General features: G+C 40.8%; 2 protein-coding genes across 11 annotated transcripts in view; one reads left to right on the top strand and one right to left on the bottom strand.

Moving 5' to 3' along the window:
• Nucleotides 1-142: 142 nt before the first annotated feature.
• On the top strand, nucleotides 143-11,498 carry fahd2a (fumarylacetoacetate hydrolase domain containing 2A). 3 transcript variants are annotated; one of them, XM_085425975.1, is made up of 8 exons: nucleotides 143-420; nucleotides 2,624-2,889; nucleotides 3,129-3,345; nucleotides 4,367-4,426; nucleotides 4,517-4,679; nucleotides 7,203-7,311; nucleotides 7,814-7,901; nucleotides 11,070-11,498. In XM_085425975.1, exons 2-8 carry the CDS (start codon nucleotides 2,624-2,626, stop codon nucleotides 11,130-11,132), a joined length of 966 nt encoding a protein of 321 aa, XP_085282101.1. In that variant the 5' UTR covers nucleotides 143-420; the 3' UTR covers nucleotides 11,133-11,498. The 3 variants fall into 3 exon arrangements, with proteins under 3 accessions (XP_085282101.1, XP_085282102.1, XP_085282103.1); XM_085425976.1 differs by having other exon boundaries at nucleotides 143-426; XM_085425977.1 differs by having other exon boundaries at nucleotides 144-363.
• Nucleotides 11,499-11,648: 150 nt separating this feature from the next.
• The window catches only part of gpat2 (glycerol-3-phosphate acyltransferase 2, mitochondrial), a 185,775-nt gene continuing 182,502 nt past the window's right edge, over nucleotides 11,649-14,921 (bottom strand). For all 8 annotated transcript variants that reach the window (XM_085425967.1, XM_085425965.1, XM_085425969.1 and 5 more), the window contains one exon: nucleotides 11,649-13,783. In XM_085425967.1, the coding sequence (XP_085282093.1) occupies nucleotides 13,667-13,783 (117 nt within the window). In that variant the 3' untranslated portion in view covers nucleotides 11,649-13,666. The remainder of the gene's footprint in view (nucleotides 13,784-14,921) is intronic.

The following is a 14,921-nucleotide window of genomic DNA, read 5'->3' as shown; positions in this document are numbered from 1 at the left end:
TGGTTAAGCAGCAAAATTATGTGCTGTAAATTTATTTCGTGTTTTGTTGTAGAAAATGTCTAAATTTAAGTTAGCCAGGCCGCCAAATTTCCTACTGTACTTCAAGACACAATAAGGACACAGCAGGGATTTGTAGTTTCTACTTCCGATTCATTAAAAAGCCAAAAGCTCAATTTAGATGATTACATCACACATATATATTAATTACAACTAGCAATGATATAAATGATAATCGTGGCTGCACTCCGTCGCTGGCTGAGTGATTTATCTCGCTTTGGACGAGACTGAGCTGACGGACTACAAACGCTAACCGGAAGTAGCTAAAAGTAGTGTTTTCTGTGCAGAGCTGCAAAAACTGCGGAGGTGAGTATTGACTGAAGGCAGTGCAAAGGTCGAAGTGGAAGCAGTAGGTGTTGTTCTGTAAGTGTTTTAGTATAAAATAAGAGTTAAAAATGATTTAAAAAAAAATTCCGAGATAAGCAAATCATCCCAGGCTGCAGGTACCGTTTCTAGGGACAGAAGCTGCACAGAGAAGCTGCTTTTTCCACCGTGGTTACAACTTGCAGCTCTATTACAATGCGACAGCGGGAGATAATTACGTGTTATTATTTTGTGCAGATTAGCGAACTTAATTTGCACTTGCTCCATTATGGCAGCCGGTTCTCAGAAAAGTTAGGGTTCACGCAAGTTTTAAGAGTTTAAGGAGTTTAGACTGAGGCATTAAAAGTCAGAATCTGGAGAATATTAGAAAAGTAGTGCATGACAGAATCGTTGCACTGCATTATAAACGGAAACTGATGATATACTAGGATTTCCCACACAGCTAGCGCTATAGTTTACATAGAATGGTCAGAAATAGAGGGGGAAACAATCCAGTCATATTAGGCAGGTCTCTGGGGGAAAATGCCTTATTTTCTTTAAATCAAATATCCAGTCATTGTTCAGCTGTGGCTCAGGTGGTCTACTGTCGGTGGATTTCGATATCTCAGACTAAAGCTTAGTGTCAGTCTTAATTGGAGTGTAAATGTGTGTGTGAATGTTAGATAGAAGTCACTTACATTTAAAAGAGTGAGTGTGTGTGTGTGTGTGTGTGTGTGTGTGTGTGTGTGTGTGTGTGTGTGTGTGTGTGTGTGTGTGTGTGAGAATGAGACATGCTGACTGACTGCTGTTAAGGTTCACAATTGAGGAGGGAGAGTACAAACCACCCTTGGTCCAGAAGGTCTTGGTCAAACAATGATTTTAATGAATACACACGTGCGGGAAGAACACTCTGTACGCCGACAGCAAGTGATCTCCGACTTACTAAAGCACAAACAATTATTTTATAACATCAGGGTTTGTTTACTGACGCCCCTTCATGCGTCACCGGTACATTTTATACATAGATCAGATCAACACCACAATGACTTTTCACCCAGAAGATCATCTTCTATTTTCATGGCTGGTACTTTCCGTTCTTATCTTAAAGTGAATTGTTCCTCTTTCTTGTCGAGACATAACTAATCTCTCCTCTAAATAAATCTAACTAATGTGTGTGTATATGTTGACCTCACATGCTCTTTGTGTCACCTCTTCACCTACTGTCTGTGTCTCGTCCTCAAATGCTCTTTCTCAATTCACCTGTTGCACTTCTGACCTTTCACTAGACCAGAAGCTCACTGAGACTATGTGTATGTCTTCTACTAAATAAATGTTTTAACCAAGAACCTCTACTAAAACCTTAATATAAAATGATCTGATATATAAGTGTTTTGTAAGCATGTATTGCAATTCCTTCTATGGCTCCAAGTCACTTGCACAATAGATTGTCCGAACATCGCGCCGAACAAAGCTTCCAACCCCCAATTAATTGACCGAGCTCCAACTCTTTAATAAGCACAGATATGCATTGTGTATAAAATAGTCATAACTGCACCTGAAATACAAGGTCAACATAATAACTGTATGCATAACATCTTAAGGCCATCTTAAAGCTATCTGTTACATGGTTAAAGCAATGATCATACTGCAGATTATATTATGCTGGTCAAATACTTTTTGTTCATCCCCACACTGCTCAAGAAAAGTAGAAAATGGTAGTGGTCACCAGTGCTACACTACAGCCTCCTAGTAGCTGCACCTTTAATATAAATGTTAAAATCCTAGGTGATTTTCAGAAAACGACCACATTCTTAAGTTTTCATATTCACAAACTTGGGTGTCCATGATGCCCGGCCTTGTGCAGCATGAACAAGTCCATTTACCATTTATTAACCAAGGTGTATACTGAAGAACTTCTGTGCACAGCACACCTGAAGCAGCAGCAGCAGCAGCAGCATATCACACCAGGCGCCGCTCCTGTCAGCTAACAACAGGAAAATGAAGCTATAGTCCTCCATCTTATTTCTCTAATCCAATTCAAGGCTACAGTTGGGTCGGAGCCTATCCCAGTGAGAGTCACACTACACCATGGACAGGTCACCAATCTACCAGAGGGCTAACATATAGAGAAAAACGATTATTCATGTTTATTCACACAAAATCAGTTAAACTACCATCCATGTCTTTGGACTGTGCATTTGTTGAAGGATCAGGTATGACCTCTACTATCTGTTTCCACTTCCTCTTCTTCTCACACGAACAGATGAGACTTCCTCTTCGCTCCTTTTGCATCTTCAGGAGTGTAATCGCTCAGGGGCAAGCTGTGGACGTGCAGAGGCGAGGACTCAGCGGTGCAGCGATGCGTCTGGTGCAGTTTCGACGTCGTGGTGAAGAAGCAAGCATCAGGGTGGGAGTGGAGCAAGGTGAGGGGCACAGTGTGGTGGATCTGAAGGCATTTGACCCCTTGATGCCGTCAACAATGAGAGAGCTTCTGGAGCTGGGAGACAAGGGCCTGGAGTGTGCACAGAGGTATCAACAACTCTCTTCCATTAAGCCATTAATTAATACAGCCATACTATTGCCTTATGCTCCTTCTACTCAAATGACTCAATCATCAGCTTATTTGATTACACTCATCTCAAATCATCATCATTTTAGTATTTTCAGTTAACAATCTTCTTTCTCACATACGTCAACAAGCTTGGTCATCTGTTCAACTTCTGTTTTCCACATCATCTAAAACAAGTCTTCCTCATCATCATCCTCAGAGCTTTGGCGTCCGGTAAGTGTGTAGTAGACCGAGCAGACATCCAGCTGCTGTCTCCAGTGACAGGTCCAGAGAAGGTGGTATGTGTGGGTATGAACTACCGCGACCACTGCCTGGAACAAAATGCTCCAATCCCCAAAGAACCAATCATCTTCAACAAGTTTCCCAGCGCCATCACAGGGCCGTACGATGACATCATATTGCCCTCTGAGAGCCAGGTGAGGGCAAGACTGACAGAGGCCTTAATAGGAAGAACAATGCTAACTCAAAAGAAGTCAAAGTTATATCTAGAAAAAGACAAAAAATAAATAAAATTCTTGTAAGATGATTGTTGAAGATCTCTGAGCAAAAACCACCACAAGAGCTATCACCTCTAGCTTTTATCAGCCTTGACTTCAAACAAGCCTGAAATCTCCGCTCTTATTATCCAGAATTACTCCCAAAGGAGTAACACATCTAATGTAGCCTTACAGACGACACAGACCCACGTTATCTGCGTTAAAGGCAGTGTGGTGTGCAGATAATAAAGGTCATCTCTGTCATATTTTTCAAATGGGTTGTGTTGTTCCTTAGTTCAAACACCAGAACTAATGAAGAGACTGCATTGAGCTGATAATGTATGTTATCAAAGAGTCAGTGCACCCTGAGCTGTCTGTTTAGCCCAAGTCTGCACAGCTCACACACTTTGACCACTGCAGACAGACTGAAGTCAACTGCACGCGACCTTTTCTGCTGATCAGCAGCCTACATACTGATCTCAGAGTATGCGAATTGGATAGGATTGTGTAGAAGTGCATCTCTCTAGCTTTGAACTTCAAATCCCTTGAAAGTTGTCACATTAACATTTACTTTTAATGGAAAAATACTTTTACATGAGTGGTTAAAGGTTGAGTAGGTCACTGTTTAAAGTAGGAATCTGGTCTGGACAAGCCAGACTAGAGTGAAGAAAATACCAAAGTATTATAGAAAAGATTTGGGGGACTCCTTACGTTAGCCATTAAAAGTAGGCCCTGTGACATATTTCACATTTAGTGCCTGATTAAAATTTAACCAATCAAATTAATTCTTTTGTTTTCTTTGATAGATGTGAGCAGGACAATAATTTAACAGCACAACACTTGCATAAAAAAAACAAACAAGCTGTTTTTAGTATACTTTAATTTATTAATGCTAAAAAATACACATGTGATGCTTCTTGACGCCGTTTTTACATCATCTTGGCCTTTTGTGCGATTGAAGGAGGTGGACTGGGAGGTGGAGTTGGCCTTTGTGATAGGACGAAGAGGAAAACACATCAAGGTCAGCATCACAGCATCAATGAAGGCCGCGGTGCTTTCACGCTTGGCGAAGCAGCTGTTCTGACTTGATTTCCACTCCTCTTTCTATTAGGAGGAAGACGCTCTCTCCTACGTGGCCGGGTTCACCGTGGCCAATGACGTCAGCGCTCGTGACTGGCAGATGAAGCGTAACGGGAAGCAGTGGCTTCTAGGAAAGACATTTGACAGCTTCTGTCCTCTCGGCCCAGCCTTAGTAACCACTGACACCGTGACAGGTGAGAGAACGAGCATCCGCAGCAGGAAGCGTGAGGCTGAAAGGGGGAATTAAAGACAATCTGGTGACTCATGCAATTATCTGTGATTCCGTACGCCAGCAGCTTCACCGAGTTAACAAGCTGCAATTCAGTGAGGAAATGTTGTTTTTGTAGCTGATGGGAGCAGCATGAAAGCCCCAACCAGATGATAATGGTAACCATTAGGATTTCTAAAGGCTAAAAACATTCTTGTCAAATGTGGGCCATCATGTTTACGATTCACCACGGTTTAATTTCTGCTACCAACGGTTTAATAACAAAACAAAGAAATTCTTACTTCTATATGCAGACTAGAATATTCCTGCATCACATCATAATATCCATTTTCAAAGATGAGATGTTCACATAAAAATGTCCCGCGATGATTTTTGTGCTTAACAGGCGATCATCGCTGATATTTGCTTTTGGGTTACGGCCATTATTTGAGCTGACAAGTAAAAAACTCGCGTAAGATACTATAAATGGTTATTGTTACATGCAGTTGTGAAACATTGGGTACACATTCAGTAGCTTGTAAAAAAACATCTTTAACTGCAATAAATCTTCATCATTATGTTCTGTATGATTTTTTTTTTATTTTATTTTTTTTAATGAGCGCTACATTGTTGCTTCAGTTCATTCGTTCTGGCCGATCGTGGCTCAAGAGTTGGCAGTTCATCTTGTAATCGGAAGGTTGCCGGTTTGAGCCCCGGCTTGGACAGTCTCGGTCGTTGTGTCCTTGGGCAAGACACTTCACCCGTTGCCTACTGGTGGTGGTCAGAGGGCCCGGTGGCGCCAGTGTTCAGCAGCCTCGCCTCGGTCAGTGCGCCCCAGGGTGGCTGTGGCTACAATGTAGCTTACCATCACCAGTGTGTGAATGGGTGGATGACTGAATGTGTAAAGCGCTTTGGGGTCCTTGAGGACTAGTAAAGCGCTATACAAATACAGACCATTTACCATTCAGGCTTTCATTTGTGAATGTTACAAACGGCTCGTGGATGAAGACTAAATTTATTGAACTCAACAGTAAAGATGTAAATCCACATCAATGCTGTAAAGCAGTCCGTATATGTCAGATGTTGTATGTGTGAATCACAGCTAAGCTGTAATATTGAAGTTTTTACAGATTTTTCACATTTGGTGTGACCAAAATTCACCAAAGTTAAATCAGCTCAAGCTCTCATTGGCGCTACATTCACAGATAATTTCTTGAGAACTGTGGATGCTAGACTGCTAACAAACAGACAAACAATCAGAACTGATGACATTCTCACTTTTTTCGGGGGAGAACAAAATAACCAAACGTTGTGATGTGGTGTGGAGATGGTGCAGGAGCAGAGCAGGGTAGCAGCGTGCCCACGTCTACGGAAGGTGACATTTAAATAGCCTCCGGATGGACCACAAGCCCAGATCATCACCCCTCCATCACCGTAGTTTAGAGCAGGGGTGGGCAACTCCAGGCCTCGAGGGCCGGTGTCCCTGCAGGTTTTAGATGTGTCCTTGAACCAACACAGCTGATTTAAATGGCTAAATTAGCTCCTCAACATGTCCTGAAGTTCTCCAGAGGCCTGGTAACGAACTAATCATGTGATTCAGGTGTGTTGACCCAAGGTGAGATCTAAAACCTGCAGGACACCGGCCCTCGAGGCCTGGAGTTGCCCACCCCTGGTTTACAGGGTGCTGATTTTACCAAACATGGTGCTGTGCATTACAGCCGGATGTCTCCACTTTTGTCTCATCTGGACATTGTTTCAGAAGTTTTTTGTTTATTGTTCAGATGCAACTTTGCAAAACTAAGCCGTGCTGACATGTCCTCTTCAGAGAGACGAGGCTTTTCTTTTATACAACACACTTGAAAAATGATTCAACACCGTCGCTGTCAAAGACCACGTCAGTCTAAGTTTAGTTAGAATGAAAATCGCTCTTTAAAGGTAGAGTGTGCTTGTCTGCCTGTTTGAAAATGATAATTACATAATTTTTATTATTAGTAATTACCCTCCACAAGTGTCGTTGTCCTCTTACTTTGGTTATTTGCGTGCAGGTAAAACAGAGGCAGCTGAGCAATTAAAACCCTCTACGGATGGGTGACAATTTAAAGGAAAAGCCTAGATGCTTGACCCCCCTGCAGGGAGAGGAGGTGGCTGTGTTATGCTGTCGGGGGCATTTTGAATGTATGAGTTTAGTCTGTGTAAACATCACTGCACAGAAGAAAGTTCTGAGTGATCACATGTATCCTATAGTGCACTGTTGAAAAGACAGTGCCCCCGTCTACAGGTCAGAAATGATATTTAAATGCTAAAACATAAAAACTGTTGTTATCCACGATGCAGATGTACTCTTGAAAAAATAATAGTGTGTTCATGACGGGTGGTCTAATAAATTTGTTTAGACTACTTTCCACCAGCTTCTTTAAAATAATAAAATTATTTCCCTACAAATTTGTCTCCTATCTTTAGGCCTAAAGTCACAAGTAGGAAACTACTTCATGTGTCATTTCTCCTTCAGATCCTCATAACTTGAGCATCCGCTGCCTGGTTAATGGAGACACGGTCCAGGACAGCAACACGGATCAGATCATCTTCAAGACAGCAGCGCTTGTCGCTTGGGTCTCAAAGTAAGTTCCATAAATGAGAAGTTCAGATACTGTGTGTTTATGTACTCATATACATAACAAAGTACTCTTTTCTGCTTGAGTAACTCAAGCTGAGAGTTCAGATTCCAGGAAGTTAAGAAATGAAGCCACAAAAAGTTGCCGACTCTGAGCTAAAATTACACGCTTCATTTAAGACTTATCCACCCCAACCGGCACCCTGACCAGCTGGAGCGTTCTCTGATCTGATTTGAGATTTTAAGACTACAACGCCTCTCCCACTCTCGCTCAACTTACTGGTGATAATGCCTGTGTTATTCTCTTAATAATGGCAGCCTACAGCACCTTTCACAGGATCTGTGCAGACAGCGGAATAATCTGTGGGAGATATTGTTTCGCATGCTCCGGCTTAATCTAAATTAATACTGAAATTATACTGCGCGACGACGAGAAAGAAAATCCTAATTTGCTGAAGTGATGGTAATTCTTCTGATATTCCACTCTGTGCTTTTTCCCCTATTGATAGGTTTGTGACATTGATTCCAGGCGATGTGTTTCTGACAGGAACTCCTCCAGGCGTGGGTGCATTTAGAAAGCCGCCCATCTTTCTCAAGGTGATTTTATAGTCTGACAAAAGTGAATTCGCAGCATGTACAGCTGGTCTGGACATGTTTTGTTACCAATGTGGTTTATGCCTCTATCAAACATGGTAAAAGTATTGAATAATGAGGTTGGTGTTTGCACAGGTAATATCTATCAGACTGCTTTTTCCCTTCTATTCTTATCTCTGTATGGTATCAAAGAAGGCTCGTTAACCCTCAGAAGTCTTACCCAAGAAGTGGCAGCAATATTGAAACCAGAGATTGTAGAAAGTCGGTGACATTCAAGAACTTTTGAGCCCAGTTCATGAAATCATGAAATGATCACCAATAAGTACAGGATACAGATGATTGACAGGGTACTAAATTAGAGCACAGGTGTCAACTCCAGTCCTCGAGGGCCAGTGTCCTGAAACCTTTACATGCATCCCTGCTGCAACACCTGAATAAATTTAGTAGATCATTAGCAAGACTCTTGAACTTGATTGCATGCTGAAGCAGCAATTCAGCCATTTGATTCATGCTACAGCAGCTCTTGAGTGAATGAACATGGTGCAATAAAAGCACTTTTTGAAGTACATTTTTCCAAACACTTACATATATATATTAGGGCTGGGTATCGTCACTGATTTCTAGAATCGATTCAATTCCGATTCACAAGGCCCCGAATCGATTCGATCCACGATTCGATTTAATTCGATTCGATTTAAATCTGGGAAATTTTGACAGTCAGAAATATTATAATTCAGATCAGTACATTTACATATTTTTGTATCAATAAAAAGGAAGCTGACACACGCAAGACTTTATCACAGGTGTGAGCATCACAGCAGAGGCCTTTGTGTCAAAGTAGCTGAGGATAAAACACAGAAAAACATGAAGGTGATTTTCCTGGCCTGGGATTTTATAAAAATATTCTGCAGTACATCAAAAACGAAAGAAAACCATTAATCAACATATGAACATCACCTCTGAAGTTACAGCGGTTTTATTACAGACACAGCGTTTTGCATTTTGAATAATTTTAAAAAGTTTAAATTTGTTCAGTATTGAACAGCAGAAATGAGGTTTTCTTTTCGGAAGAATGTAAAAGGGAAAAAACAGCGGCCGACAGCCTGTAAACAACAGTAGACTTGTGCGTAACAAGCAAGCGAATAATGAAGAAAGGGAAACTGTTCTTGAAGTACAGAGAGAGAGCTGTGCATCGCAGTGGAAGCAAAACAGTAAAAGTCTGAGTGAATTCATGACGATGTTTATGTGAAGCGTTTGGATCTTCTTTTGCTGCTGGTTCGGTCAATATTGTTTGGAGAGAGATCAAACTAACAGCTTTAGAATCGGCGCATAAAGGGCGTGCACACAAAGCGCAGACCCGCCGACAGATCAGAGTCAGCGAGCTGTCGGCTTTCAGCCCCGACTGTGAGAAAAGCGACATCTAACTGATTCTGATCCGCGGGTCCCGCTGTGTGTTTAAGTCTTTGTGCAGAATCCGTGTTCCTGCTCTCATTTACTGTCTTAACTGTTTGGTGGTTCTTGAAATTTTGTGAGATTTCACCTGAGATTCTGGCATTTTGGGCAAAATAAATTTATATTAAAAAATCGATTCAGGATTTTAATGAATCGATTTTACGTTATCCAAGCCAGAATCGATTTTAATCGATGAATCGATTATAAGAACCCACCCCTAATATATATAAATGTGCTTGAGTAAACACACCTGAATAAAATTTACTAATTTTATTCAGGTGTGTTGCAGCAGAGACAGAAAAGTTTTAGGACACTGGCTCTCGAGGACTGTAGTTCAACACTCCTGCATTAGAGGGTTAGGAAGGTCGCTCACAACCAACCATCAGCAACAAAGTAATATGCAGGGCTCAAGTAATCAGAAGTGATAACAAGACCTTATCTCTAGGTTTTGGAAACAAAAGTCGACGTCAGACCAAATGTGAAAATCTGTAAAGAAAATTGTGTTACCCACAATTTTTTATGAGTCGTCTTCAAACTTCACAACAATATACCAGGCCTTGGGGGTCATGAGTACCTAGGTTGAATAAGTATTTGACCATGAAAACATTTTTCAAGAAATCATAAATAATGAGTAACATATCACGTGAAAGGGCATAGAGGGAGCTGTATAACACACTTTATTTTTTCAATAACATCCTACGATGTCACAATGATAATATAACAGGCTGACATCATCATTTTGTAATAAAAACATAATAAAACATCAAAGTTGTAGTATAGCATTTGCCCTTTGGGGGCAGTTGTGCTCTCTGAGTGCTCTTGTTTTATTTGTTCCCTTATTGCTAAGATTTGGGAGAATAATTTAATAAAACACTACGGTATCAATTTCAAACTCCTACGCCGCCTCGTTCTCGAGTCATCGCATTCACAAACATGCGTGTCCACGACACCTGCTCATCCTGTGGGGCGATGGTAATACAGCATGAGCCGTACAGCTGAGGGGTGAAGAAAGAAAAAATGGCTCTTTCAGAGTACCTAAGTTGAGAATTTGGCTTCAGGTTAAATTTGAGGGTTGAAACTGATGATGATTTAAGATCTCAGAGGGTTAATGTTGTCATCTCAGGCGCTTACAGTCACGTGGAAAAGAAAGTCTCCTGTGATGACTTTCTTTTCCACGTGTGAGCACAGAATCTCCACACATCTGTTCAAACCTTTGGTTTACAAAGGTCGGCCAATCAGAATAAAGCCTTAGGTCACACATAAGTAAATTGATTGTAGACGACAGTAGGTCACTAATGGCCAGGCTCTGGTTGCCTAGGTAACCATCTAATGAACATGCCACTCCCTCATATGAGAAGCAGTGGTTTTGGATGTGAGGCCAGCAAAGCTGAGCCAACTCAGGACCTGCCTACTTAGCATTGCTAACACTTATTTTTTCTGTTGTTGCTGCAAGTCGCTTAATTTCATTGACATTTTGTGGTTGTTATATTGCTGCAAGGCTCTTCCTGGAGAAAGAAGCTAAAACAGAAAACAAAAATTAAACTGTGAATCAATGCAAAGCCACTTTAGTAAAGGCAAAGAATTTAAAAAACGTAGCTGAAAAGAGGCATAAAAGGACTATATTGTCCTTTCCCCCATTAATTACTAACAGATAATAAGGCAGTGATTTGAAATGTGTTTTTTTTAATTAAGTGTTAAAACATTTTTTTTTTCTTCCAGAAGGGGGACGTGGTGGAGTGCCAGATAGAACAATTAGGTTCTATAATCAACAAAGTGGTGTAAACCCTGGGAAGAGAATCCATGAATGAACATCAGCCGCTGAACTGCACCTTCTGATCACCCTCACAATGAATTACTATTCAAATAGTTTTTTTCCCCCTTTTACATAATGTGAAAAAACCATCAGGAGATATGTAAAACTCCCTGATGAATGTTTTATTCATGATACTTCAGTAATTGTGAGGAGAGAAAATGTGTTATTTTCTTTTACTACACAAAACAGAGTAATTATGTGACTCAACCTCAGAGTGATCACGAGCTGTAAAAAATACCCTCCGTCAGCAGCCGCCCACTCGTGCTGTGCAGAAGAAACCGTGAACCTACTGATTTTTCTTTTTATGTGAAAATAAAAAAGTATTTTGACACTGACGTAAAAAGTATTTCTAATTATGATTTAATATTCAGGATCAAAGACTTCAGTCAGAAGTGAAAGAACATCATCTTTCCCATAAAAGAAGGAAAACAGATTACTAGATGTGTGGAAATTAATGAAATTACAAAATGCTGCTTCCAACTGTGTGTTTTGTTTGTTTTTTGGTTTTTTTACTTCGATCTGTGTTTCGACTCATGTAGCAGCTTTTAAATATGTCTGACAGAGCTTCAAGGATGGATTCAGTGTACTTGTTTACAATTTGCAGCAGTGTGACATGTTGACATCCTCAAACTGGCAGCTACGTTTCGACCACTGTATCCCTTATAATTTGTAAACTGCTCCAGTTTAAGATTAGTTAGCTTTTTGTTGAACATATATGGTGCAAAGTGGAGTGCTTTGCAGCTCAGTGTCTCGCTAACCTCAAAATACCCTACAAAAAAACCTCAGCCTCAGGCAATCTTCACAAGTCACAGAGGAGATTTTCATCTCATCCAAGGATGTTACGTGATTGGTTTGTCTGTTTGCCAAGAGGATTACTAAACAAGTTATGAAAAGATCTGCATGAAAGTGTTTACTGAAGGCGGGGATTGGCCCAAGATAAACCTTTGGAGTTAATCTGGATCCACGAGTTTGTGGAAGGACCCTTTAAAGGAAATTTTGGAGACACTGTTTGAAGTTCTTGAGAAAACAAACTAACCCAGATCCATCTATTATTCTGGATCCACAGCCTCACTTCATGCGCAGTGCAGAGGGAATCTTCAGCACTCTTCTAGTTTTTTATTATGAAGACTAAAGGAACACCTCGAATATGAAATCAGACTTACATATTCACAGAAATTAATGGAAAAAATGCTAAATTAGTTCACCCCCACTGGCAACTGTATAATAATTATAATAACTCAGAAAAAAAGTATTTTGCATCGTCTGAATTGCGACTTCAAAATGCCACAGCCAATCAATCCCTATCCTGTTTTTTGTTTGTTTTTAAAGGTGTTCATGATTTTCTTTTTTCCACGTGAGAGCAGCTCACATGGAAAACAGTCCTCAAAACTCACATTTCTTATTATGCAAATCCTCTGTTTTAAGTCTCGGTAGCTGCTCTTAAACAGATACTCAAACGCAAACCTTCTAATTTAATTTCTGTTCCGAGTGGGCCACGGCTACAGGCCAGTTCCACAACTATTTAGGACTCAGTATCCTCAGCTCAACACTAGAGGGCAGTAGATTCTCACGGCCGATGGCAGCTCAACCACTGCGGCTGTGGTCTGTGCTCGCTGAAGGAGTAAAAACAGCTGCACTGGCATGTGACTGTACAAACAGTCAGCTGTGAACGCCAAAATACAGAGGCCTCCAAGTCCCCATTAAAGCAAGCCATCGATTTGTCTCTGCATCTTAATGTCAAAAGGTCTACGTGAGACATACAGACTCTCCAGAGGTCTGACTCAGCACTGAATGATCTATGTCCAGAAGGAGAGCAGCTCAGAACCATGGCTGTGTGCAAGAGACTAACTAATAACTAATAAACTACTTTAAAGGGCTGTAAATGGCCTGCATTTGTATAGCGCTTTACTCAGTCCCTAAGGACCCCAAAGCGCTTTACACTACATTCAGTCATTCACCCATTCACACACACATTCACACACTGGCAATGGCAAGCTACATTGTAGCCACAGGTGCCCTGGGGCGCACTGACAGAGGCGAGCTGTAGTTGGTTTCGTTTGTACACAGTGAACTTTTTGCGCTTTTGTTCAAGTCATGATGACACAGGAACTTTTATTTGAGTATAAAGAACCAAACAAACATTTTCTCACGGAACAGACAAAACTTGATGCATCCTTCGTTACAACATAAACATGCGTGGATGCGCAAACTGTACCAACGAGCGTCATCCTACAGCGAGTCCTCACAACTGATTACAGGGACTTAATAATCCTCCTCTCCTGCGGCTTTATGCAAATGCTATTACTAAAGATAAACTTAAAATCAATGTCTCATCACTGAAAAATCAAAATGCAATTAACATAAAGACACCAGCGTCCTGGCTCAGCATGCATCTGTTTTAACTGAACACGGGCTCCCTTGATACAAACAGAGGATGAGGTCAGACTCTGCAAGAAAACAAAGCCGCGTTGAAGCCTTGAGTCATGCTGCTCAGTTAAATGTATTAATTGTAGAGGTACTGAGAGATGAAGCGGTGCAGTTTCTGCCTGTTTTCTGACAACTGGAACAAAGGACTAACAGCCAGGAAGACGCCTCCCTTCTGCCACTCCTCCAAGAGGACCTGAATTGAAAATAACGAGCAGAAACACAGATACGTTAGTAGCATCGCAACCACAGTGCTTATTATTTAGTAACCTTTATTTGAACAAAGTGAGTGCGCAGCTTTTTTTCTTATCTTCATCAAAGCGCTTCCTGCACAAGGCTGAATAAAAAACAGTGAGGTAATAAGACGGATAAAAACAAAAAGCTCCCAAAGCAACAACGCTTCAAAAATGAAAGAGAAAAACAAAGCTACAGATTTCACATAAACAACATCACCTAATTCACTTAGCAAGGTCTGAAATAATGAGGCCAAATGAAAGAGGCAAACTTAAGATTGTGTTGTCCTTCCTTTTTCTTTTAAAGTTTCCTAAAAACTAGAAGCACATTTCCTGTTTGCTTCAACTTGGAGATCTTAGAATTCCCCCTGCCTTACCATCGGAGGCTTAAGATGAAGAAAAGGTCCATTTCTGACTGATAACCTCAATAATAAACTTAATAATTGCCTCTTGAGATGTTTGCAGATAAATGGGTCAATGATGCTCTATTTTTAAAAAGACCGCGATTCCCAACCCGCAGACTGAAAGAGAAGACTGATGGGAACAGACACTTTGCCTGCCGAGTTGAAAGGCTGGTGTAGTGGTAGAGTAGGGATAAAAATGTTGCTTCTTTGCTCTTTCTTCTGAAAATCATACCTCCTACAACAAAAGGTAAAAGTAAGTAACATTCATTTATACGGTGCTTTTTACTCCTTTACATGAATAAAACCAACACTAAACAAAAGCTACACAATAAATCATTCTGGAAAATCCTGCGTTTCTGTTCAGATTTCGGAGTTTAAGTTGGTGCCCTTCTTTCTCTTCAATATTTCCTGCTGCTGTTTGCAGAATCACAGCAGATGGAGATAAGAGAGGCTCATATTCATCTGCAAGACAAACCATTTGCTGTGTTCCAACTTTCATTTTATGAAAAGAAAAAAAAAACAAAAAAAACATCCGCAGACTTGAAAGCTGCAGCAGCATGATAATCTATCACAATATACATGAGGCCTTTATCCAGTCTCATCAAAGTTTCTGTTTAATCCAGAGTTCACTGTGCCCTGGTGGAGTGCTTTCATATCAGGTCATCTCACACCCAACGGGAAGAAAGAGAAATGTGCC

Source organism: Rhamphochromis longiceps, linkage group LG12 (assembly GCF_057381845.1).
Source record: "Rhamphochromis longiceps isolate RC_006_pf linkage group LG12, R_longiceps_female_GT1.1, whole genome shotgun sequence".
Lineage (NCBI taxonomy): Eukaryota > Metazoa > Chordata > Actinopteri > Cichliformes > Cichlidae > Rhamphochromis > Rhamphochromis longiceps.
This window is presented reverse-complemented; position numbering and strand designations above follow the sequence as displayed.